This window comes from Macrotis lagotis, chromosome 3, assembly GCF_037893015.1.
Source record: "Macrotis lagotis isolate mMagLag1 chromosome 3, bilby.v1.9.chrom.fasta, whole genome shotgun sequence".
In the NCBI taxonomy this organism is placed as follows: Eukaryota; Metazoa; Chordata; class Mammalia; order Peramelemorphia; family Peramelidae; genus Macrotis; species Macrotis lagotis.
The window spans coordinates 38236294-38262503 of NC_133660.1; the positions used below are offsets into that span (position 1 = coordinate 38236294).

At 39.2% G+C, this 26210-nt stretch overlaps 1 protein-coding gene across 9 annotated transcripts in view; it reads left to right on the forward strand.

The window, feature by feature from the left end:
• SEC31A (SEC31 homolog A, COPII coat complex component) overlaps positions 1-26210 on the forward strand; it is an 86290-nt gene that overhangs the window by 533 nt on the left and 59547 nt on the right. For all 9 annotated transcript variants that reach the window (XM_074228509.1, XM_074228510.1, XM_074228511.1 and 6 more), the window contains exons 2-11: positions 880-959; positions 3173-3296; positions 5414-5612; positions 13560-13655; positions 13930-14070; positions 16891-17033; positions 21413-21512; positions 23432-23593; positions 23792-23944; positions 25333-25563. In XM_074228509.1, the coding sequence (XP_074084610.1) occupies positions 881-959; positions 3173-3296; positions 5414-5612; positions 13560-13655; positions 13930-14070; positions 16891-17033; positions 21413-21512; positions 23432-23593; positions 23792-23944; positions 25333-25563 (1428 nt within the window). In that variant the 5' untranslated portion in view covers position 880. The remainder of the gene's footprint in view (positions 1-879; positions 960-3172; positions 3297-5413; positions 5613-13559; positions 13656-13929; positions 14071-16890; positions 17034-21412; positions 21513-23431; positions 23594-23791; positions 23945-25332; positions 25564-26210) is intronic.

Consider the following 26210-nt stretch of genomic DNA (forward strand, 5'->3'; position numbering starts at 1 on the left):
ACCCGAAGGCCCACAGTCCGCCAAGGTCCCTCCCCAGCCCCGGGCCAGGCTGCCTCCCCAGCCCCGGGCCAGGCTGCCTCCCCAGCCCCGGGCCAGGCTGCCTCCCCAGTCCCGGGCCAGGCTGCCTCCCCAGTCCCGGGCCAGGCTCCCTCCCCAGTCCCGGGCCAGGCTCCCTCCCCAGTCCCGGGCCAGGCTCCCTCCCCAGTCCTGCTTCATGGTCTCACCCCAGTCCCTCCCCAGTCCTGCTTCATGGTCCCTCCCCAGTCCTGCTTCATGGTCTCACCCCAGTCCCTCCCCAGTCCTGCTTCATGGTCTCACCCCAGTCCTGGTTCAAGGTCTCTCCCCAGTCCTGGTCCGGGCCACTTCCATTGCCAAGTCCCATGTTCTGGAGGTGCCGCTGTCATTGTCAGTGCTGTCCTCAGTATTTTTTGTGTCTTCTACAATGTAAATACTCAAATTGTTGTTTTCCTGGAAGATACTTAGAAGCAAAACTGCAGAAATGGGCTCCTGCCTACTGTGACTGACCCAACGTGGCATTTGTCAGTCGGGTGAACTGGCTTCTTTACATTTTGAGCATGTTTGACCTACCTAGTTAGCACTAGCTTCTGCTTGCCTGGCTGGATTAGGAGATAAATCACTTCACCATCTCAACTCTGTAGAGCTGGTGCAGATTTGCCTTTCTTGAGGGAGTTTCTTCACTGGGAGCCACATACAACAATAAAATTACTAACAAGGATTAAAAAAAGAGCAGACTGGTTGGTTCCCCTTAGTATTTGGAGCCCATTGTTTATTTTGTAAAGTCTATTAGGCTGAGTAGGCAGCATGGTAGTGGGTTTTTGACATTGTAATTCTGCCTCCATAATATCATTTGTATAACAGGATGAAGTTAAAAGAAGTGGACCGAACAGCTATGCAGGCATGGAGCCCTGCCCAATATCATCCCATTTACCTGGCAACAGGTAAGATGACATGGAACATTTTTGTACAAAAATAAGTTTGCTTACAATTTTTTTTATAGCAGCTAATTATTTTGTTATCTGCAAAAGCAGACAGTAGTAAGACACCAGCTTTTAGAGCAATGTAAAATTCCGTCTTTAAACAATTATTTGTCCCATCTGTCTCCTTTCCCTGTCTAATCAAGGTCTGCTTTTCCTTTGTTATCTCGATTCTGATGATAAAATACTTCATAATTCTGAGCACCCTTCCTCCCCAGTCTTCTCCCCTAACTCCCCTCTCTATCTAGTGACAATGGCCTCTGTCTCCCAGCTCTGGTCATTTCCACTGGCCATCTTCCAGGTCTGGAATTCTCTTCCTCCTCAGCAGTCTTCTGGTTTCTTTCAAGTCCCAATTACAGTTCCACCTCTATAGGAAACCTTTTGTAGTGTCTTCCCTCTGTGGAATATTTCCAATTTTTTTGTATCTAGGCTTCTTTGTACATGGTTTGTATGTTGTCTCCTCTTTACTCTGTGAGCTCTTTAGGAACAAGGGCTATCTTTTTCTTTGTTTTCCTAACCCTTAGCCCCAGTGCCTAGCTCAGAGTAGTACTTAATAAAGCTTATTAAATGACAGACAATAAAAATTATTAGACTAAAAGAGAATTGAAAGGAAAGAACTTATGTCATTAATTTTAGAAATTTTAAGGAGAGGAGTATTTGGGAAAATGTCACCACAAAAAGAGCTGACGTAATATTTTTGTACATGTGGGTCATTCTAGGACACAGACCCAGTTGTGATATTACTGGATCAAAGGGTATGAACAGTTTTATTGCCCTTTGGGCATAATTCCAAATTATTCTCCAGAATGGATTGGATCAGTTACAGTTCCACCAACAATGCTTAGTGTCCCAATTTTACCATATTTTACCATATCTCCTTTTCTGTCATATCAACCAATCTGATAAGCGTGAAGTAGTATCTCAGTTGTTTTAATTTGCAAGTAATACTCTTTTTGACAATATTCTCACTTTCTAGTTTGAGCCTCCCCCCCCAAAAAAAATCCCAACCCAAACCTATAGAACTCTTAACATGTAAATATAGTCTTAGTTTTTTGTTTTTTTTTTGCAAGGCAATGGGGTTAAGTGGCTTGCTCAATGCCACACAGCTAGGTAGTTATTAAGTGTCTGAGACCGGATTTGAAAAATGTAGTTGTAAAAAAAAAATCACTGTATTGGCCATTGATATCTCATGCTTCACATATAGTTTACCGTCTTTCTCCTAGAAGGGTGAGAATCTTAGTTCATTATCATTGTTATTCATTATTCATATGATTTTGGTTAGAGTTATGAAATTTTTCATTGTTTTGTCTTGTGTTGATGCCATTAATGTAAATTGTTCTGCTTTTGCTTACTTTTTTCCTATATTTATTACTTCAGTAAGTTTCTCTGAGTTCTTTGTACTTTTTACAGGTTCATTAATATATGGGTATATTAATAATGGATTATTCTCGAGTTCATGGCTCCCCACTTTCCTTCTTTATTCTTTTATTTTTTAGAGTGAGAGAAAATTGTAGATTCCTTCTTGTTCTTTAATACAATAATAAGGGCTGCTATAAATATTTTTTATTTCTGGATACTTTCTATCTTTACTCTCTTTGAGGTATTTGTTGTTCATATGTTTCAGTCATTTCAGACTCTTTATGAACCTATATGGGATTTTCTTGCCACAATACTAGAGTCATTTATTATCTTTTTCTCTAGCTCATTTTATACATGAGGAAACTGAGGCAGACAGGGTTAAGTTATTTGTTCAGGGTTACACAGGTAGTAAGTGTATGACATCAGATTGGAACTCAGATCTTCCTGACTCCAGGTCTGGGGCTGTGCCAGTATATACTGGTTTAAATGGTATGTCTAGTTCGGTGACTTTTTAATGTAATTCCGTATTATTTACCAGAATGATTGAACCAATTCACAGTCTCACCAACAGAGTCATCATGTCTTCCTTTCCAACCTTGACATTTTTATCTTATGCCATTTTTGACTGTTTGATTGATTAGTTTAATGTACTTTAATGTGCATTTGTCTTAATGATTCAATCACTTCATTGATAACTTATATGTTTATTTGTATCAGTTTCCTATGCACCTTTGATAGCAGATTTTTATAAAAGTTATTTGTTATGAGAATTTCATCCCCCCTAATTTGCTGCTTCTTTTTTGAATCATTTTTCATAGGAACATCTGCTCAGCAGTTGGATGCAACATTTAGTACCAATGCTTCCCTGGAAATATTTGAATTAGACCTCTCTGATCCATCATTGGATATGAAATCTTGTGCGACTTATTCTTCTTCCCATAGGTATGAAGCTCAGTCTACACTTGACACTGTTTGTAGTTGGTGCCCATTCTGTAAAACAGTGGCAGAAAATGTCATCAGGGGTGTGGGACACTTCATAAAATAGGAAAATATTGTTGAAAACCTCAGTTTAATCTGGTGATTCAATTTTTTCATAATGTTTATTTCCTTTGAAGTTAAAGAAAAGTTTTCCATACTGTTAACTTTTTAAGATTTTTTTTCTCCTGGACAAGTCATTTAGTTGTAGCAGGCAACATGTAAGTTGCAGAGTAGGTCCCTCCCTGCATTGGTATGGGGAGTTCCCTCTGTCCAGGAAATCACAGGTCCAAAACAAAAATCTTTTTTTTCTATCATTTAGAGAATATGAGAAAGTAGTTCCAGTGAGATAAAATGAATTCTATTGCAAGAATCTGTTGTTGCTCTTGTAAAACCACTAATGACTTAAGTGATGGGTGGTGATGTTAAAATACTCAAATTCTGCAAATTATACATAATCTTTTTAGAATCATAGCTACATCAAATTTGAATGCTCAATTTAGAAAGAGATAAAAAGATTTGATCATGGTTTACACATGGTCCAGTTGTTAAAAACAAAATAATTTAATTGTGGGTCTCTGCTCATATAATTTCTCCAAAATAGTTTGTATGAGAGAGTGACTCTCCTATGTGCACAGGAGGGATGAGACCTCTTTCTGTTTCAAGAACTCACTAGTCTGGCTTCTGTTTCTTTTTTGCAATTGAACATAAGCTCCTGAAAGTCAGGAACTGTTCCCATTTTGTTCCCCCTGTGTCTAACCTAGTGCTGTTACAGATTAGGTGCTTAGTACATGCTTATTGGGCTAAAATAGCAGATGAAAAAGTTCCCTGCAAGACAAAATATGTCTGGAGGTAGCAATGACATACTTATCTTTTTTGTCTTTTTATAATTCGTAGTTTTGCCTCAGTGCATTCTGATGGTTCTCTTCCTTCTCTGCTCACTTCACTTTGCGTTATTTCTTCTACCCCTGCATCATCCCCCCTGGAGTATTCCATATTTTTCAAAGGCCATAGTTTTTTAGCCATTCCCCAATTGATGGAAATCCCCTCAGTTCCAGTTTTTTTGTCACAACAGAACTGTTAAAAATATTTTTACAGGGGTAGCTAGGTGGTGCAGTGGATAGAGCACCGGCCCTGGAGTCAGGAGTACCTGAGTTCAAATCCGACCTCAGACATTTAATAATTATCTAGCTATGTGGCCTTGGGCAAGCCACTTAACCCCATTGCCTTGCAAAAACATAAAAATACGTATACACACACACACACACACACACACACACACACACACACACATTTTTACACACACATACACACATAGGTTTAGTAATGGGATTACAGAGTCAAAGGGGTGCAGATTGATAACTTTTGAGGGCTTTTCAGAATGACTGGATCAGGTCATAGCTTCACCAGCAGTGTATTAATGCAGCTGTTTTTCTAGAGCTTCTCTAGTGTTTTCTCTTTTTTTTTGGTCACCTTTGCCAATTTAGTAGTTGTGAGGTGGTATTTCAGAGTTGTTTTAATTTGTATTTCTAGAATTATTGGTGTTTGTACATTTTTTCATATGACTTCTGGTAGCTTGGTTTTTTTCTTTTAATTCACTTTCTTTTAATATCTCAAATTTTATCCCCTGTATTCATCCTGGACCTAGATTTTAAAGGCTATGCCAGAAGATTTCCAGCTTTTAGCAATTCCTACTAAACCAGAAAGGTGCTAAATAAGGAACAACATCAGCAATATATTTTGTGTTTTTTAGTCTGAGCTTAGAGAAAATCACCCCTAGTTCAGCTCCAAATCCTCTGAGCAACCACCTACTAAGTTAGAGAGGTGTTTTGGCCTGCTTCAGTGAAGGGATTTTTTTCAGATGCATTAAGCTAATTTTCTAATTTCCTTTTGCAGAAGATACTTGCATTCTTTTCTGATTGAATACACAGGAATGTTGTTTATCTTATGTTTAGATTCTTAAAGTTGAAATGCTTTTCACAAAATTGGATGGCTGGGGAGGGGGAAGTAGAGATGGGGTGTGATTTCAATCCCTGACATTTTATTTGGCACCATAGATGAGTTCTACTTCTTTTGTCTTTTAGGTACCACAAATTGATTTGGGGACCTCATAAGATGGATTCCAAAGGAAATCTTTCTGGAGTCTTAATTGCAGGGGGTGAAAATGGAAATATTATTCTGTATGATCCTTCCAGAATTATTGCTGGAGACAGTGATGTTGTGATTGCCCAGAATGACAAACATACAGGGCCAGTGAGAGCCTTGGATGTGAACATTTTTCAGGTTAGAATTGGAAAATTGATTAAAACAGTTCCTTGGGGCATGTGTTGCCATGTTTTGAAGCAAGTAGATACTGAGGGATATTAGTAATCAGTCTTGGAATTAAAAGCTAATGTTTGAATGGTATGTAGTACTGAAAAAATGGTCAGGGGTATCACAAGGACCCAGGCCTCTCACACAAGACAAAGCTTCCCATCTCTTTGGAAAGGATGACTATTTCTACTACTTTGCTTTTTAACTTTTTCATGAAAAGACATACAACTTCATTATTGTACAGACTGAGATTTTTTTTTTACTTTTTAAAGTTTTTATCTACATAGATTTACCTACTAAAATAATATTTTATAATCTCAGGAAATATAAAATGGGTAACATGTTGCCAGAAGTCATTGATTTTCAATCTTGAGTAAAATTCAAGCTAAGATTTTATTGATGATTTACAAATCAGTCTTAGAGAATCCTCCCTCAAAGAGGGAGCTAAGCATCCTAGTCAGAATGGTGACAGGAGAAAGTCTAGCTCCCTCTTTCAGGGACAGTCCCCCTACATCCCCTCCATCCCCCCCTCAGTGCCCTTATTGCCCTAAGCCCTAGAGTGGAGAATCCCTTGAACTTCCTCATATGACCCCCACCTTTAGACAGAGCCCAGGATTCCCAGATTGCTAGAGCTTAGGACAGTCAGGATTTTCTGTAATCTTGGGATGGCTTAGGTTTTGCCTCCTTTAAGAGAAGTTAAATGCCTGCCAGAAGCCCAGCTAGTCCATTGTGCAGTCATTTAGTGATCCCCTCCTGGGATGGCATGTTCTCCTCCAGGGTGCCCAGGCTTTAGGGCTGCATGTTGGAACAGCTGCTATGGGGCTCTGCCGAAGTTTCTTCAGGGAACCAAGTCTGACTCAGGCACAAGTGACACCATCCTGGCTGCCCTTGAGTTTATTTAGTAGGGAGGTAGTTGCAGACTTCCTAGGACTGAGGATCTGATGATTGCTATTAGGGATGAAGTCATAGAGTAAGCTTTTAGGGAGCCCAGTGGACTCCTATAGTTCAGGATCATTCTGTGAATGAATTCTTTCCATATTTTGATCACAGGCTAAGAAGAAGGGTATTGTGATACTTGTAGTTCTCTAGGCTTGAGTGTTTCCTTTGGGAGGCCCAACTGGGACTACACAGTTGGCTTTGTTCTTGGGAGGGGGAAAAGGACAACAGAGCTGGTGATTTCCTCTCTGGGACTCTGCACCATATCATAGTAAGGTGGGCTGGGCAGGAGTGAGTGACCAGTGCGCAGTGTTGGACCTATCAGCTTCTCTCTTGCCCAGGGCTCAGGATGGGACTTAGGAGTCAGTCATAAGTAGGAGAGATGATTATAGGACTGCCCTTGGAGGTCTTGGCTCTCTTTCTTCAATCACCCACTGTAACAGCCAATAATGATAGCTAGCAGTTTAAGATATGCAAAGTGCCTCTTCCATATTAAGTCATTTGAGGCAGGTGCTGTTACTATCTTCATATTACAGAAGCTGACACTGAGCTGGGGGCTATCCACTGACTTGCCCAGGGTCATATAGCTAGTAAGTGAAGTATTCAAACTCAGGTCTCAGGGTCTTATAACTGTACTGCCTAGTTGTCTGATTTATTAAATTTTTATTAAGTGCTTGCTCACTATTCCTGCCCGGGAAACTATAGGGTGGCCAATAATGGAGAAGTCATTACACCCTCAGTGCAGCTCTTGAAAAACAATCAAACAAAAGATAAATTTCAGCCATGGAGGGAATACTTCTAGGTGTTCCTGTCCCTAAACAGTTTTAGGTCCAGCTCCTTTCCCTTTCCTATGTTCTGGGAGCTGGGGACTACCAAGACAAGTGAAGTAGACCTGCCTTCAGGGAGCTTACACTTTATTGGGGGAATAGCATAGAAAGGTTTAGACAAAGTAAATGGAGGCTGGCTTTGTGTGAGATCGTGGGGGGGTTAGGGGAAGCATTAGCTGGCAGAGCCCTATAGTTGGAAGGGACCTTGGGAGCCCCCGGCTTTCAGATGAAGAAGCTTGAGTGACTTCTTTGAGGTCACAGAGGCAGTGAATATGAGTCAGTCTTTGGACCCCGAACTTCTCCCACCAGACCCTATCTTCTTCTCACTTTACCCTGAAGCCGTCATTCTCTTTTTTTTCCCCAATAAACCACCAACTTCACTAATTAAAAATTAAGAGATACATTCAAAGTTAAAAAAGATAAAAGTAACTCTCTTCTTTCTCCACAATTCTCAAGTCAAGAAACACAAGAGATTTTTTAACACAGGCAGTAAGGGCGCAATAGTCCCAGAAACTCATTTTTTTAATGAAGATTTTATTTATTTTGAGTTTTACAATTTTTCCCCTAATCTTACTTCCCTACCCCCCACAGAAGGCGTTTGCCAATCTTTACATTGTTTCCATGGTATACATTGATCCAAACTGAATGTGATGAGAGAGAAATCATATCCTTAAGGAAGAAAGAAAGTATAAGAGATAGCAAGATCAGATAATAAGATATCAGGTTTTTTCCTAAATTAAAGGTAATAGTCCTTGGTCTTTGTTCAAACCCCACAGTTCTTTCTCTGGATACAGATGGTATTCTCCATCGCAGACAGCCCCAAGTTGTCCCTCATTGTTGCACTGACAGAACAAGCAAGTCCATCAAGGTTGATCATTCCCCCCCCCCCCCCCCCCCCCCCCCATGTTGCTGTTAGAGTGTACAGTGTTTTTCTGTTTCTGCTCATCTCCCTTAGCATCAGTTCAGGCAAATCCCTCCAGGTGAAGCCGTCATTCTTGAGAAAACTTTTGGTAGAAAAGTAGAGTTATATTGTGGGGGGGGGTTGGTAAATAATATTTTATTTTTTCCAGTTACATGGAGAGATAATTTTCAACAAGACCACAAGCAATTTAATATAGGCTTATACATTTATGTATTTCTAGTTTTTAATTATATGAATCTATTTAAAATTTTTGTAGTTATATAAGTCTATAGTGATATGAGTGTAACTATATGTTGTTTTTTTTCCAAAACAGTTTTCTTTATTGCTAAATTTAAACACCACTTTCCAGACATAAGACATTCCCTATACTGCTATCTATAATTCTGTACCTGCAATTCAAAGCTGCTCTCCTTCAAATTCCTAGTTGAATTTTTGAATTTAAATGTTAAAAGCCTTGTAGAGATTATTATGATTATTACATTTTAGAAGTTTCTCTTTGCCCTTTCTATTTCTAAATGAAAAAACAAAAAAGGACTTGAGTGGGGTTGAGTTGTAAAACAATCAAAATTAATTCAGACTAAGCATGTCTCAAAATCATTGGCTGCTTTTTTCATCTTATGTCCATCCCTTTTGCCTGAAGATAATTTCCTCAAGGTCAGGTCTTCTGAAGCCTTGTTAGTTGTATTCTTTAGTTTGAAAGTTTTCTGCATTGTTGGTAATACCTTTAAATTTTGCTTTTGCTTATTTCATTATGCATCAGTTCACACTACCCAGGATTCCAAGAAGACCTCTCTCATCCTTTTCTGTGGTGAAATATTCCATTATATTCACACATTATTTAATTCATCCATTTTCCAGTTGTCTCAAGCTATCTAAAAATACCTCAGATTCTAGTTAAATTTAATTTTCCACCTAAAAAAATAAAAATTAAAAAAAAAAAGAGAAGGGGGCAGCTAGGTGGCGTAGTGGATAAAGCACCGGCCTTGGAGTCAGGAGTACCTGGGTTTAAATCCGGTCTCAGACACTTAATAATTACCTAGCTGTGTGGCCTTGGGCAAGCCACTTAACCCCATTTGCCTTGCCAAAAGCCTAAAAAAAATAAAAATTAAAAAAAATAAATTTAATTTTCCCCCTTTGGAAACAAGAAATATTTCCATTATTACCCATGAATTTAAAATATACTCCACCATAATTATTTTCAAAAGTGTTAAAACTTTCTTCCTGCTCCCCAATTAAAATGCTATCATTATATCACACAACTCCTAATTTTTTCCAATTTACCTTTCTAGATTTCACTGACCTCTTCTGATTCTATTCCAAATTTCCTACTCAGATCTGGTCTTTCCATCAAAAAATCTTCAAAATCTTCTACGGTATTAAATGTCCATTTTTTCCCCATATATCATTATACCCAGTTTTGCAGGGTATTTTATTCTTGGCTTGAAGTCCATGTCTTTTGCCTTTCTAAATATTTTATTCCAAGATTTCCTCTCATTTATAGTGGAAGCTGCAAAGTCTTGCCTGGTCCTGACTGTCACTCCTTGATATTTGAACTGCTTGCTTTTGGATTCTTGTAATATTTTCTCTTTGACAAGGGGATCCAGAAGTTTTGCTATGACATTCCTAGGTATCTTTATATGGGGATTTATTAGAGGAGGTGACCTATGAATTCTTTCTATATCTATTCTACTTTCTGGTCCTAACAAACGTGGGCAGTTCTCACTTATGCTTTCTTGAAATAATAGTATCCAAGCTTTTGACTATATCAATATTTTCAGGGAGACCAATTATTTTTATATTATCTCTTCGTGACCAATTCTCCAAGTCAGTGGTTTTAGATACCAGATATTTCACATTTTCTTCTTCATGTTTTTCAATCTTTTCACATTGTTCTACCATTTCTTGCTGTCTCCTGGAGTCATTGAATTCTATTTGATTTATTCTTCTTTTCATTGACTCTATTTCTTTATTGATGTACCACTTTCTCTTTTAAGTTGTTTATTGTACATCCAATTCTTTCTTCTAGATCTTTTATTTCATTCTTTATATCTTGCTTCATTTCTTCTAGGAATTCCTGAAGTCCTTGAGGAAAATCCATTTCTTCCTTTACTGTAGAATTGCTTCCTTCTTCTGGGATATCTTTAGGTTTGATAATAGTTGTTGCTTTCATCTTTGATGTATCTATTTCTCCAGATTTAATTTCTGAATTGAGGTTTTGTGTTAGGGTCCTATTTTGTCCCCTAATATATTGCTTCTGGGTAGGTTGACTAGCCAAGAATGGTCTTACCCCTTGGGTTCTTGCACTGACTTCCACATTCTGTGATTGTAATTGTTTGGATCTTTGAGGTTTATAGTTAAATACTATTGGCCTTCTTCCAGGTCTCAGAGTTCCTGAACCTGGGTTGTCTTGGTATTATATCTGTGAGTACCTATCACCACAGTATTCTTCCGATGGGTTTTTATAATGGAAAAAAAATTACCTGGATGATTCTCGGGGGGGAGGAGAAAAGGGTCAGTTCTCAGACAGAAGTCACTGAAATGCAGTTTCTCACTGGATTTCAATGAAGAGAGAAGCCTTTAGGGATTGTTGGAGCAGATATACAGGAGATAGTTGGTCTTCTTTGAATCTCAAAAGTCCAGAGATGATCTTCAATTGTAGGAACTTCTTTGAAATGTTGGAGGAATTCTTGTCCAAATATGAGCTGCCTTAGATGACTTCTTCAGAACTATGAGACTCTTAACTACTCAAAAAGCAAGTTTGGTAGTTCCTCTTCTCTCTGGTATCACAAGAATGCCTATTCCAAATTCAGTTTCCCAAAAAAAGTCAGGTCCAGTGATTTTTCAGACCAGAGGAAATCACAAGATTTGACAGAGTTGGAATCTACCTTTCTTCCTTGGTAGGCAAGCCACCTCTCCAGTAAGGCTTTCCTTCACCAACTATATATTATTTTTAAGAAAAATAGAGATTTTAAGAGTTAGAGATAGAGAGTACATTCTAGGCAAGGGGGCTAGCATGAAAATAGGAGATGGAGCATCATTTGTGAAAACCAGCAAGAAGACTTGTTGGACTGGACTGTAGAATTTGAAGGAAAGTAATCTCTAGGACCAGTCCCAGGACAAATAGCCCAGACAGCTGGGCTGGAGGGCTATCAGTGCTAAACAGAAGTGTTTGGGGATCTTCAGCAGAGGCCAGGTTCGCCACTGGTTGTCCTTGGTTGATGAGCTGGGCTGGACTTGATCACTAAAATCCCTTCTGATTAGGACAAGCAAAAGCCTTGAGGGTTTGTCATCCCTTTTCCTACCTTATTTATCCCTGAGTTTGTGGGCAATAGAGCCTCAATCTGGGCTGGATCAGATTGGGGTCTGACTTGAATTGGAGAAGGATCCTGACCTTCTGTTGATTCTTGTTGCAGGAATGCAGGGAGTGGTTCTGTCTGATGTCTTTACGAGTTTTTAATGAAAATACAAATATCCATGAGCTGGAAGAAGACAGCACAGTTCTATAGACTTGCATTAGATTTTAACAAAGTTACTTACTGTTATGATGATATTACAAGCTCCTTTTGTGGGCTTATGCTGACTATTCACAGGTTTGGATGTGTGAATAGAATTAAATTTATAGAATACTAGGTAACAAATCACTGTTTTTCAAATTTTTCTTTTGATATTTTTTTCCATAAGATCAAATCAGTACAGAATTCTTTGTTTTGAAACAGACTTCTTTTTGAAGTTTAAATGTGTTCCTTTTTAAGTAATTATTTTGGTTCTTGAAACTTGCTAAACCTCTGGGGTTGTGACATTTGTTTAGGAATCTAGGCACAATATTATTGACTGTGACTTGGGCAAGTCACCTCACCTCTGTTTGCCTCAGGCATCTTAATGGTCCCTTCCTTCAGGGTGTTCATGAGGACATCATCCCCTCCACCTTGTTGCTGTAGTTATATTTGTACCCCATGATTGATGTCTGGGAAACACCCACACCACAGACTTCTCTGTTTTCCTAGGCCTTTGTGATGGTTACGGATAGTTAGGGAATGGAGAGGTGACAGTGGCTCTAACATTGTCCTGGATGTCCCATATTCTTTCAGAGTGCCCTTTTAGGCTGCCATAAAGAGGCCTCCCATAAGGCAGGCAACAAGAATGAACTGAGAAGTAGAGGGAGATTTAAAGTTGTTATCTACCCCAACCCCCCCCCCCCCCAAACAGGTCATGCATTATCTTATTAAGGGATGACCTATCAGACCACCTGGGAGTGTCAGACATGCAAACTTGAGGATTTTGCATGGTGGCATTTGATTTTAAGGAATTTAAAAATCATGGGAAAGGGGCGGCTAGGTGGTGCCGTGGATAGAGTACTGGCCTTGGAGTCAGGAGTACCTGAGTTCAAATCCAGCCTCAGACACTTAATAATTAACTAGCCATGTGGCCTTGGGCAAAGCCACTTAACCCCACTGCCTTGCAAAAGAACTAAAAAAAAAATCATGGGAAAGATGCCTATTGGTATAGATTGTCAGAACTTCTTTAGACACACGACCACAATATCAGACACCATTGCTTCACAGTGAATTTGATCTTGATGGTCAGTGAAGAGTCTTTTTTTTTTTTGCTTGACTGTTAATTCTTTTTTTAAATTTTTTGAATTTTACAATTTTTCCCCCAATCTTGCTTCCTTCCCCCCACTCCCCACAGAAGGCAGTCTGATAGTCTTTACATTGTTAACATGCTATACATTGATCAAAATTGATGTGCTGAGGGAGAAATCCTATCCTTAAGGAAAAAATATATATGAGATAGCATATATAATATGATAATATCTTTGTTTAATATATATATAATTTGTTTTACTGTATAATAATAATAATAATAATAATAATAATAATATCTTTGTTTAAAGTCCAGAATTCTTTCTCTGGATACAGATGGTACTCTCCATCGCAGGTACCCTAAAATTGTCCCTGATGGTTGCATTTTTGGAATGAGCAAGTCCATTGAAGTTGAACATCACCCCCATGTTGCTGTTGGGGTGTACAGTGTTTTTCTGGTTCTGCTCATCTCACTCAGCATCAGTTCATGCAAATCCTTCCAGGCTTCCCTGAATTCATCAGTAAAGAGTTTTACAAGATGGTTCTGAATCATTGTTTTGTTTGGTTGATTGCGTGCATGTTCTTTTTCTAAATAAATGATAGGATGGGGAAAGGCCTGTTTTGACAGATGTGTTGTTTTAAATTGCAGACTAATCTGGTAGCCTCTGGGGCTAATGAGTCTGAAATCTACATTTGGGATTTAAATAATTTTGCAACTCCCATGACACCTGGAGCCAAGACACAGGTATTAATTATTATGTTGATTTTTGCTAAATCATTATGAAGTAAACTGATCCAAAACTGTTCTGATGACTCAAAAGTTGAATAGATTTGGGATGGTGGATGGCCGTGCTGGGTTTGGGATGAACACCTGGTTCAAATTCCTTTCTGAGTGTGTGAATTTGGGAAGTTACCTGAAACTGTTGGGACCTCTAGTGGATGACCTTTCAAAGACTCTTAACTCTGTGACCTGATCCTCAACCTATTTGGAGTGATGGCTTTTGTTTTGGTCCTTCCAGCCTCCAGAAGACATCAGCTGCATTGCTTGGAACAGACAAGTCCAGCATATTCTAGCGTCAACCAGTCCCAGTGGCCGGGCTACTGTTTGGGACCTTAGGAAAAATGAACCCATAATCAAAGTCAGCGATCATAGTAACAGGGTGAGTGTGGGTTTCATTGTGGTATTTGAAGTGTGAAAGGCAGTGTGGTTTCGTGGTTAGAGCTCTCTCCTTGAAGCCACACACACACCACATGTTCTCTGACCTGGCTGTGTGATGTGAGACTGGTCCCTCGGCCTCTCAGTAGCTCTGGGTAAATCTGGAAAGCCTGAAGTTGCCAAGAAGGAACTGACCTACATTGATCAGGGAGTTTCCTCATCTAGTCTAGTCTTTTGAAGTATGGGGATCTTTCCTCTTGTGTTACAAAAAGCCTGAGTTTCCAGATTTGGGCAGACTACCAGATCCTGCTTTTCTTTGAAGGGAAAAGAGTACTGGTTCTGGAGTCAGAAAGACCAACTTCAAATCCCACTCAGTTCAGATGTTTGCTCTGAGAGCCTTCATTTTCTCCTGTGTAGAATAGGGCCAATAATGCCTGGGGAACCTCATCTCTCAGAGAGATGTGATAAGAATCAGCATGGACAGAAAGCACTTTTTTGGTAAATTTTGACAGAATGAGCTCAATGTCACTTTTTTAAAAAAGCTTTTTGCAAGGCAGTGGGGTTAAGTGGCTTGCCCAAGACCACACGGCTAGGTAACTATTAAGTGTCTGAGGCTGGATTCGAACTCTGGTGCTCCTGACTCCAGGGCCAGTGCTCTATTCACTGCGCCACCTGGCTGCCCCCTCAATGTCACTTTTCTATTTGAGAAGTAAAAAATTTTTCCTGTGGGGAAAAAACCAGGTTTGTGGCTCTCATAATTGGGGGATGCTCTTGCCTTACTATTTGTGGCCCCCCAAAATCTTCTTTTCTTCCCAAACATAGGGAATGCTTTCCTGGAAATGTCCTTCCTCCCTGGATAGCTTCAAAGCTTAATTTTCTCCCTTTTCAGGGTGAGGGTGCGAATGTGCCCAAGGTTGCACAGCTAGGTAATTATTAAGTGTCTGAGGCCGGATTTGAACTCAGGTACTCTGACTCCAGGGCCAGTGCTTTATCCACTGCACCACCTAACTGCCCCTAGATAAAGTATTAATAGAACTGAATAGGAGTATGGTATCCAGCCATGAGGGACATTCCCCAGCCAGAAAATTCTTCAAGTTTGAGACTTTGGAGTGTAGATATTAAATGCATATGAATTAGGGCCTTCGTTTCTCAAGTTACAAATCTGGAAGTGCTGTGCAGTGTGTTTAATTAAGATGAGATACTTCTGTGACACCATTAAATAGTTGTTTTTAAAAAGTATATAAATCTTTAATTTGATCCAAGAGCTCTACAGTATAAAGTGAGGGGGAATTTAGATACAATAGACATTTCAGAATCTTCTGGAACAGTTGCTACTTATTTTAGGCATCTAGTCAGAATTTTAAGAATTTAGTCAAGATGGGTACCTAGTTCACTGATGAAGCTCATAACCCCTCCATAACTTGGTAGGAAACGTTCAGTTGTTGTTGTGGCCCAAACTGTTACCCTGTGGCCAATTAGCTAGGCTGGTCCTTTGATGACAGATGACTTGCCCAAGGCCACACAGCTAGGTAATTATTAAGTGTCTGAGACTGGATTTGAACTCAGGTACTCCTGACTCCAGGTCTGGTGCTCTATCTACTGCGCTACCTAGCTGCCCCCTGGACCAATCTTTGAAATCCAGAGAGCCTTATATTTCCTCCCAGAGTCCATGTGAGAACTCAATTTCCCTTCCACACTGTGATAATGTTTCTAAAGGAGAAGATTGTAGTCAGATGGCAAATTTTAGATAAATAAACTTCTCAGAAATGGTTAGTTAAATAACCTTGCCAAAAGAATTTATGCCTTGATTTCCTACACAAAAATTTGAGAAAAGTATTTGTGTATTCTAACATTTGGAAATTTGTTGTTTTGTTGTTTTGTTTTTTTTGAGTTATAAGCAAGCATGATGTAGTGTATAAAGAGTTGGTCTTGAAGCCAGGAAGATCTGGGCAAGTGCCTTAAACTCTAGGTGTTCTTGGGATCTCATTTAATACCATAATTTTTTTTTATTTAAAAAAATCGTTATTTAAGTACTTAAACACCAAATGAGCATTTCTAGACTTTTAGGACGAAAATGTGACAGTGCATGAAACTGTATCTCTGGTAGATACAGTTTGCTTTTCTTTTGAAGTTTATACTAAGTTCATCATAGAACTTTAAAATTTGTCTTATTAATGGTATCTTCTAGTTTTCCTTCTGTTTCCTTTCTGTGTTTGTTTGTTTTTTTTTTTAGGTTTTTGCAAGGCAAACTGGGTTAAGTGGTTTGCCCAAGGCCACACAGGTAATTATTAAGTGTCTGAGACCGGATTTGAACCCAGGTACTCCTGACTCCAGGGCCCGTGCTTTATCTACTATGCCACCTAGCCACCCCCTTTTTGTGTTTTTTTTTAAAAATACCTCAAACTATAAGTTGTAGAGATGATGCTAATCTGCTTAGGCAGTTTGATTGGAAACATGAAATCATAGATCCAGTTCCTGTCCTTGTGATTCATTTTGGCCAATTCAGTGAAAGTATCAGAAATAGGGGCAGCTAGGTGGTACAGTAGAGCGAGACACAGCCCTAGAATTAGGAGGACTTGAGTTCAAATGTGTCCTCAGACACTTAATGACCTAGCTGTATGACCTTGTGGGCAAGTCACCTAACCCCTTTGCCTTGCAAAAAAACAAACCAAAGAAACAAAAGGAAGTATCAGGAATAAATCTTTCTGAGACTCTTTTTTTAAAAAAATTGGACCTCAACTAATTTGATTAAATGTATACTAATGAAGGAATATTCTTACTTTCAAGTTGACACATTGTCCGTTCTATAATTTTATATGTACAGATGCACTGCTCAGGTTTGGCATGGCATCCTGATGTTGCCACCCAAATGGTTCTTGCTTCTGAAGATGATAGGTTACCTGTGATTCAGATGTGGGATCTTCGGTTTGCTTCTTCCCCACTCCGTGTTTTGGAAAACCATGCAAGGTAGGGGTGTGTGTGTGTGTTGGGTGTGTGTGTGTGTGTGTGTGTGTGTGTGTGTGTGTGTGTGAGTGTGTTTATGGGTGTGTATACACATTGAATTTAGAACCTTTTATAGAGTTGTTTATTGTCTACTTACACTTTCTTGGGAAAAGGATACTGGCTAAAGTGAAAATTATTTTTCCTTTAATTCCCTATACTGAAATATAGTTTGTTACAACAAAACAACTACTTCACAAATAGGTTTTCACTCTTGTACAGTTTAGCTAAAGAGTTTAGAAAATCCTCCTTGTTTTCTTATAAAATAATTTAACCTTTTTAATATCGTCTTTTAAAAATATTTTTATTTGTTTCATTAAATATGTATGAATTTCATGTAAAATTTTTTTAACATTCATTTTTAAAAATTTTGAGTTCCAAATTCCTGAAAAACATTTCTGTGTTAGCCATGTTGCAAAAGAAAACAGACAAAAATAAAGAAAATAAAGAAAGTTTAAAAAGTCTGCTTAAGCCTGCATTCAAGTTCACCAGTTCTCTTTCTAGTAGTGGATAGTATTTTTCATCATGAATCCCTTGACATTGCCTTGGATCATTGTCTCGATCAGAGTAGTTTTTCAGCTTTACTGTAATGCATTATTATATTACCCTTATTTTTAACCAATTACCTTATTTTGATACCAGTGGAGAATTTAAACTCTCCATTCTCTTCTAGATCTTTGTTTTTAGAAGGCTCTGAGGTTTCTCTTTGCTTAATTTCTGTACTTTGGATTTGATTGACTTCGGCCTCCTGTGACTAACCTTCTAACCTAGACCAGCTGCAGGCTTCTGACTCAATTCAGGTTCAGTTCTGGATTGGATGAAGGGTTATAGAACTCTGTCTTTTTGCTTTTCATTATCATTGTTGCTGCTGGTACATTTTTAGGGTTTTTTTGGTGTGTTTGTGGGTTATCTGGGTTCTTCTAAGTCTTATCATATTGCAGTCTTATTTCCTACAGTCTTCTAATAAGAAAAAAATTGAATTAGACTTTAAGGGGAAGGAAACTGGCTAAAGGGCTTTACTAGTAATTCATCTGTTCTAAAGGGCTTGAGCCAACAATTCTGGATTTTATCTAGAACCTCTGCACTCCAAGTTTTGCAGAGAAGGCTAGGGCTTGTGGTCACTCTTTTTTTTAGTCACTCTTTTAACCGTATGTTCAATTCTTGCTTGTTTGATCCAACTTGTACTTTTATTGTATTGGCTTTAGTTTGAAATTATAGACTAGACTTTTGTTTGCAACTTACTTTTTTGTAGGCTTATCATTTTTTTTCAGATTGATATTTTATTTTTTCCCCAGTTACATGTTTTGAAAGTTTTCAACATTCATCCACTTGCATGTTTATATGTTACACGTTTTTTTCCCACTGTTCCTTCTCACCCTCGTCCCTCAGTGACAAATAGCCTGGTAAACTTTGTACATGTATGAGTATGTGTGTATTTAGCATGCTTACATAATAGTCATTTTCTATATAAAGAATTAGGACTAAGGGAAGGGAAAGGGAAACACCAGGGCTGGTGTTATATCCACTGTGCCACCTAGTTTCCCCAGTTGCCTTTCTAGGTGTTAAGATCTGTATCCATTATTATTATTGTTGTTGTTGTTGTTGTTGTTATTGCCTTTCTAGGTGTTAAGATCTGTATCCATTATTGTTATTATTATTATTATTATTATCATCATCATCATTGTCTGTGTCCATATTCTTATTATACATCAGTACTATTATACTGGTGCATAAAAAAGGCCTTCATCTATCTTAAATTCATTTTATGTTGACTCATGGTTTGCTTACTTTAGAAGTTGGTGCCATCTTCAAAAGTGTTTCCGGCAGGCAAGGGTACTGGGCCCTATTCCTTATTTTCCCTCACCTCCAAACAATTGAGAAAGAAATAAAATACACTTGCAGAAAAGATAGTAAAAAAAAAATTCCTTCATTGATTTTTTTTTTTTGTCAACATGGTAGATCTGAGTATGAAGTGAAACCTTGGAGTTGTTTTAATTTGAATGTCTAGTATCAATTAGTGATTTGGAACATTTTTTCCGGACTTTTGATAGCTTAGATTTCTTTCTCTGAAAACTTTTCTATTTATGTCCTTTGACCATTTATCAGTTGAAGAATGACTGATACATTTGAATCAGTTCCTTATGAGTCATAGAGATGAGACCCTTTTTACAGATTTTTTTTTGGAAAGGGGTATGATATCTTTCTAATTCCATATAATCAGAGTTATCTAGTTTATTTTCTATATTTGTCTCTTATTTGGTTTTAGAGTACATTTAGAAGAAAGCAGTCTAGAGTTGAAGTACCTCCTCCATGGTGTCAGGATGGGGAAGAAGGTGGGGGAGGCCTGGAAGAACATAAAAGAGGGTTTGGGGTTATAAGGAATATAATCAGAAAGCAGAATTTCAGAGGTCATGAATTTATTTCATTTGTGTGTATTGACAAGATCCAGGGTGTCATCTAGAAGAGATGTCTTAGAAAATCGTGTTTTTATGTCTTCTCTGTATATATAGAAACATTTACTTTATTTAGTGTTCATAAAGTTCAGAATGCAAAACGTATTTTGAAAATTATATCTCCAGAGGGGCAGGTAGGTGGCGCAGTGTTTGATAAAGCACCAGCCCTGGAGTCGGGAGTACCCAGGTTCAAATCCGGTCTCAGACACTTAATAATTACCTAGCCGTGTGGCCTTGGGCAAGCCACTTAACCCCATTGCCTTGAAAAAACCTAAATAAAAAAAGAAAATTACATCTCCGGGGTGGCTAGGTGGCAAAGTGGATAGAGCACCAGCCCTGGAGTCAGGAGGACCTGAGTTCAAATTTGACTTCAGACACTTAATAATTACCTAGCTGTGCGGCCTTGGGCAAGCCACTTAACCCCATTTACCTTGCAAAAAAACCTAAAAAAATAAAATAAAATTACATCTTTTCTTCCATGTGCGGGCCAGATGTGACCTGTTTATTTTCTAATTTTTTATCAAATAATTTTTAATATCAATTCCACTTATTTATTTAAGTTTTATTGTAGAATATGGTAAAAGTTGTTGGTCCAAGGCTAATTCTTGCCAGAATTTTCCATTTTTCCTATGGGTGCTTCTTTCCTAAGTAATCTCTGTTTCTTAAATTTTATTGAACCCTGGATTGAATTCCATTATTTTTGATTCTGTTTGGCCTAGTCTATTCCATTGATCTACATCTTTTCTTTTAAAAAAAATTGACTTTTTTAGTAATTCTAAACCAGTATTTTTTTTGTAAGAAATATTTTTTTCCAATTACATGTAAAGATAGTTTTTAGCATTCATTTTTTTGTAAGATTTTTGAGTTCCAAATGTTCTCTCTCCCTTCCTACCTTCCCCCTTCTCAAGACAGCAATCAATCTGATATATTTTATGTCTTTATTTTCTAACCAATACCAAATGGTTTTTGTGACTACCTTCTACTATGGTTTGAAATCAAGAATTTCTATTCCCACTTCTCTGCCTTTTTATACCATTTCCCTTGATGTTCTAGATCTTTTATTTTTCCAAATGAGTTACTATTTCATCATGTTTTATAAAATATCCCTTTGATAATTTGATTGGTAGAGCATTTGAATTATAAATAAACTTTGGTATTACTATCATTTCTAATTTGTTGTCTCATCATGAACAGGATACTATTCTTCTAGCTATTTAAGTTGTTCTTTGTTTCTAGGGAGCTTTTGAGAATTGACAACTGCTTCAGATTGATTTTGTTTTTTGCTTATCTACTCTGATCCACCTTTTTATTTTTTCAGTGGTAGACAGCTTTTCTCTGAGAGTTTGGTGGGAAAGAAAGAAGAGCTCTCCTGAGAACCAAGTGGTCCTCAGGATCTGGGTGGAGCTCAGAGCTAGGACAGGAAAGAGCTGCTTGAAAGCATACTGGCTTGGAGGCAGGATTCTTGCTTTCAAACCCTTCTTGGCCTTTTCACATCATTGACTCTCCCTCAGGCTTGGTTTGTCATCTATAAATTGAGGAATGGTGCCTGAGACCCCTTCCAGAGGAGCCAGGAGATGAGCAGAGGCTGAAATTGAGTGAGAGAGGGAAAGAAGGACTTTGAGGGCACTCTCCTAAAGGCTAGCAGAAGGAGTGGCATTCTGGGAACAAGGGGGGCGCTCTCTGGAATGGAATTGTCTTTCATCAAAGTGGAATGGGGTGTTGAGATCGCTCTGGTTGGAAGGAAAAATCTTAAACTTTTCACTATTTTGCATAAAATAAATAATAAAATAAATAAAAGTTAGGAAAAAAATAGTTAATTTTTTTCCCCTGAAATATGTAGTCTTAATTATGCTTAAAAATCTTTTTACTCTGTCACTTTTCATCTCTCTATAGAGGAATTTTGGCTATTGCCTGGAGCATGGCAGATCCTGAGTTATTGCTGAGCTGTGGAAAAGATGCTAAAATTCTTTGCTGCAACCCCAACACAGGAGAGGTATGGGGGGAAAATATTGCTTTAAAAATTGTACTCTCCAAGGTATTGGTGTTTTTAAACTGATTGTTTTGTATATTGCAATGAAGGGTAGCAGAAAGTAAAATAGAAATGTGGGCGAATTTTTATACTCAAGAAAAATGTTATCATGAATGTTATCTAGGCAGTGTTTTACTTGGAAGTTAAAATGATGTGTAACTTAATAGGGTGAGGAAATCTGTCTTGCCCTGGAGAAGGATGGGAGGAAAGGGACGGGATGAGGGGAAATGGGGGAAGGGAAGGGGGAAATAGGTGATAGAGAGGGAAGATCAGGGGAGAGGGTACTCAGATGCAACACACTTTTGGACAGGGCCAGGATGAAAGAGAAAGAGAATAGAATAAATGAGAGTGGGGAGGAATAATAGCAATTGTGGGAAAAATATTGAAGCAACTTCTCTGGTGAACTTATAATAAAGAAAGCAACTCAGCCCAGAGACAGAGCCATTGGAATCTGAACACAGACTGAAGTACATTTTTTCTTTGTCTGTCTGTCTGTCTGTCTGTCTCTCTCTCTCTCTCTCTCTCTCTCTCTCTTGAGGTTTCCCATCTTCTGGGGGGGGGTGTTTATGTTTATTTTTAGTTTATTCTTATAACATTCAATTTACATCAATGTATGGCATGGAAACAATGTAGAGACTATCAGACAGCCTTCTGTGGGGGAGGGGGAAGGGGAGGAGGGGGAAAATTGTAGAATTCAGAGCCTTGCAAAAAATGATGGGTACATATTACTATTGTATATAATTAGAAAACAAATAAAATGTTAAAATGTTAAAAAAATGATGTGTAAAACAAACTCATTGTTCTTTTAAGTCTTGTTAAATTATTATTCTTATTTATCTTATTAAAGGTTAGTTAATGTAGCACCACATTATTAATAACCTAAGTACTCCTTTTGCACTGAGATAGTGAGACCAGTGTTCATGTTCAGCCTATGGAGAGAACACATGCATTATAGCATTATAGCTTTAGGTACTCAGTGTCACAGTATTTTTATTTTTCTTCTTTTTGTGAGGCAATCAGGGTTAAGTGACTTGCCCAGAGTCACACATGTAAGCATGAAGTGTCTGAAGCCAGATTTAAACTCCAGTCATTCAGACTCCAGGGCCTATGCTCTATCCACCAAGCCACCTAGCTGTCCCTATTTTCTGCATTTCTTTTTTTGCTCTCTTCCCTAAGAGCTCAGATCTTTGTGTCAGCTAGCTTATAGTACTGTTTTATATCTTGAAGGAAGTGTGTGTGTGTGTGTGTGTGTGTGTGTGTGTGTGTGTATTTCTCTTACTCCACAAGTAGATTTTATTAGATTAAGATTTTTTTTCCATTCGTTGCTTGAGGTTATTTTTAAGACTAATCTGAACTCTAAAGAAAATTGATGTCATGTTGTCCAGTGAAGACCCAAGTTGGCTTGTAATCATATTCATTCTATAACATCATTTTTTCTTTTTTGCTCTGATCAACTCCTATAAGTAAATGCTGAAAACGTTCAAATTTTGAGATGTACTTAAGTATGCTGTTTTATGGGTTTTTTTTAAGTTTTGGTGGGACAGTGGTGTTAAGTGACTTGCCCAAGGTCACACATCCAGTCCGTATCAGGTGTCTGAGGTCCCCTGATCCCAGGGCAGGTGCTCTATTCACTGTGCCGCCTAGCTGCCCCTAAGATGCCCCCAAGCTTACTGTTAAGTTTTATGTAGAGATCTCTCTCCTTGTCTCCTTCCTGGAACTCTTGAGCTTTTGTTATTTTGGCACTGACTATGCTCAGCATGATGTTTTCAAGGACTTAGATGAAGGGACTTTCTAAATAAATCAGTTATCTGTCTGCAGTCTGGACCTGGTTATAGAGTGATAAAACTCTTTTCTGATTTTGGGGGGTTGGGGACTTGATCTAGGTGCTATATGAACTTCCTACCAACACACAGTGGTGCTTCGATATCCAGTGGTGTCCCCGAAACCCAGCTATTCTCTCGGCTGCTTCCTTTGATGGACGCATTAGTGTTTACTCTATCATGGGAGGAAGCACAGATGGCCTACGGCAGAAACAGGTGGACAAGGTAGGAGAAGTCTGGAATTTCATTCAAGGATCTATTTTTCCTTGTTGTAGAGGAGCTTGAAAGCAAATCTGATAAAATAAAGCTAGATTATGCTTATTATGAAAGATCACTTCATGTTTTTGTACATCACATAAAATGTATGATGCCTAGCAAAAATGAATTTTTATTTTATTTTACTTTTTTTTTAAAAAAATTAAGCTCTCGTCATCTTTTGGAAACCTTGATCCCTTTGGCACAGGGCAGCCCCTTCCACCCCTGCAGCTTCCACAGCAGACTCCTGTTCAGGGCGTCGTGCTGCCTCTAAAGAAGCCACCCAAGTGGATCCGAAGGCCTGTGGGAGCTTCATTCTCAGTATGTTGGTTTGGCTTACTTGGGCTCTCTGAGGGGAGGATTGGTTGGCAAGTAATTTTTCTCAGGAAAATAAGTTTTTCTTTCAGGATGGGGGCAGTCTAGGTTGTTAGAATTCCTCTGATTTTAGAATAATCCAAATAAAGAGGCTTCCCAGAGACTGGGACTTTTGCTAGGACTCAGAGGGAGCTAGAGCAAAGGGAAGTCTAGGGGCACCAGCCCAGTCTCTGGCTTGTGTTGTAGAGGAAGAAGGAAGGGGTCAGCTAGAGACCCTTGACTCACTTTGTGATTCTAAGTTCAGACACCCCCAATCCCCAGTTTCTTTGCTCTCCAGAGGTGGTTACACTGTAGATCCAGTCAGGTCTCATATGAATCTAAGGGTTTAGGGCGGCCCTAGAAGTAGCATAGTCATCAGCCTCTCTCCTTGTTCCTTTTCACCTTTTCAGCCTGATTGTCTAGTTGAACAAAACTCACCTAGAGGATACTTTGTGGATCGTCTTGCTGACCTGCTGTAGAGCTGCAGGTCAATTTGCCATCAGATGGTGCTGGGGATGGAAGCACCTTGGTGACCATCTGGTTCACCTGGACCTGACAGAAGGTCTCCCACATGGAGTAGCCCACTGCTTTAGGGTTGTCTTGCCATATGACCAGGTCCTTGCTGTTCTTCCTCCTCCCTGGTGTACTTTTGTGGAGGTTTCTCTGAATAGCTTAGTTCTAGGGCTCCCTTGACTTCCAGGCTCCTGGGCTTACACTCAGTAGAGCATCCTCAGTAGAGCATCCTTGGTGCCCTCTGCAGGGGCACTGACCTCAACTTTGGCACTGCCTCTGGGGACCTGTTAATGCCGTTTTAGTGAGACATCTGACTGTCTGTAGGATTGTCTGGTCAGACTGAGCTACTATTAAGCTCCTGCTCAAGGCCAGGTCCTCTGCTCAGGGCCCACCCTTCAGAATCCCATGGTCGGTGGACCAGGCCTGGTTGGGACCAGGAGGGTTGGGCAGAGCAGGGAGCTGGGTGGGAACACTGCTGGTCCAGAGTGGGTGCTGCCCAGCCTGTCAGTCCTTGTCAGGGATGCCCTTATTTCCTCAACTTCTCTTCATGTGCTGTTTGCCCCATGAAGCCCCAAGTTTCTTTGGGCTTTTCTCACTGTGTGCACATATGGTCTGCATTTGTGCAGAGTTTTGTAATGCTGGGACAAAGAGTTCCCTTACAGCAGTGAGCAGTTTGGGATTCTGGGTCTCCTGCTGGACTGGCCCACCAAGGTTTAGTGTTAGTCTGTCTGAATTGTCTGAGCCCCTTATTTACATTAAACCTGATAGAGGAAATGATTCTAGTTTTTATTTTTTTGGTGGGTGTTTCTAAACATGGATTCCTTTTCCTTCTCCTTTTATAGTTTGGAGGCAAATTAGTGACATTTGAGAACATGAAACCCCAGCCAGGCGCGGAGCAGCAGCTCCAGCGCCACCAGGTGCACATCAGCCAGGTCGTCACGGAGAAGGAGTTCCTTCTGCGCTCTGATCACCTCCAGCAGGTGGTGCAGTCCCAAGGCTTTGTCAGCTACTGCCAGAAGAAAATCGATGCTTCCCAGACCGACTTTGAGAAAAACGTCTGGTCTTTTTTGAAGGTAAAACCTTCCCCCAGCTCATCTTGCATCATCTCCAGGTAGCGATTCCCTGGGTTCTTGTGCACACCCAGTGATTTTTTCGATTCTTCCTTCATCCTAGTGACTGTTCAACAAAGGACTCTAGGGAATCTCTTGGCTAACTCTTAGAACATTAAGGGGCTCTATCCAGAGTGTGGGGAATAAGAATTCTGTTTTGCATTTTTTTTTAAAATTTTTCCCCTATTCTTGCTTCCCCCCCACCCCCACCCCCCACAGAAGGCAGTCTGTTAGTCTGTTTTGCATTTTCTTGTGAGATTTACTTTTGAATTACATAATTCAGTGTTGAATGGGGAAAGAAGTGGTTCAAGATGTAATTTCACAGTTGTACCATTTTTTATATTTTGTCAAGTGTCAGAGAAAAGACTTTTCATACTGGGGCTTATGCTTTATAGCTAATTTTTAAAAATTTTTGTTTATTTAAGGCAGTAGGGTTAAGGGACTTGTCTAAAGGTCACACAGCTAGGCAATTATTTAGTGTCTGAGGCCGGATTTGAACTCAGGTCTTCCTGACTCTAGGGCCAGTGCTCTAACCATTATGCAACCTAGCTACCTCTGTTCTTTATAGCTATTATGGCAACATATTTTGGGATATTATTTCAATTTTATCC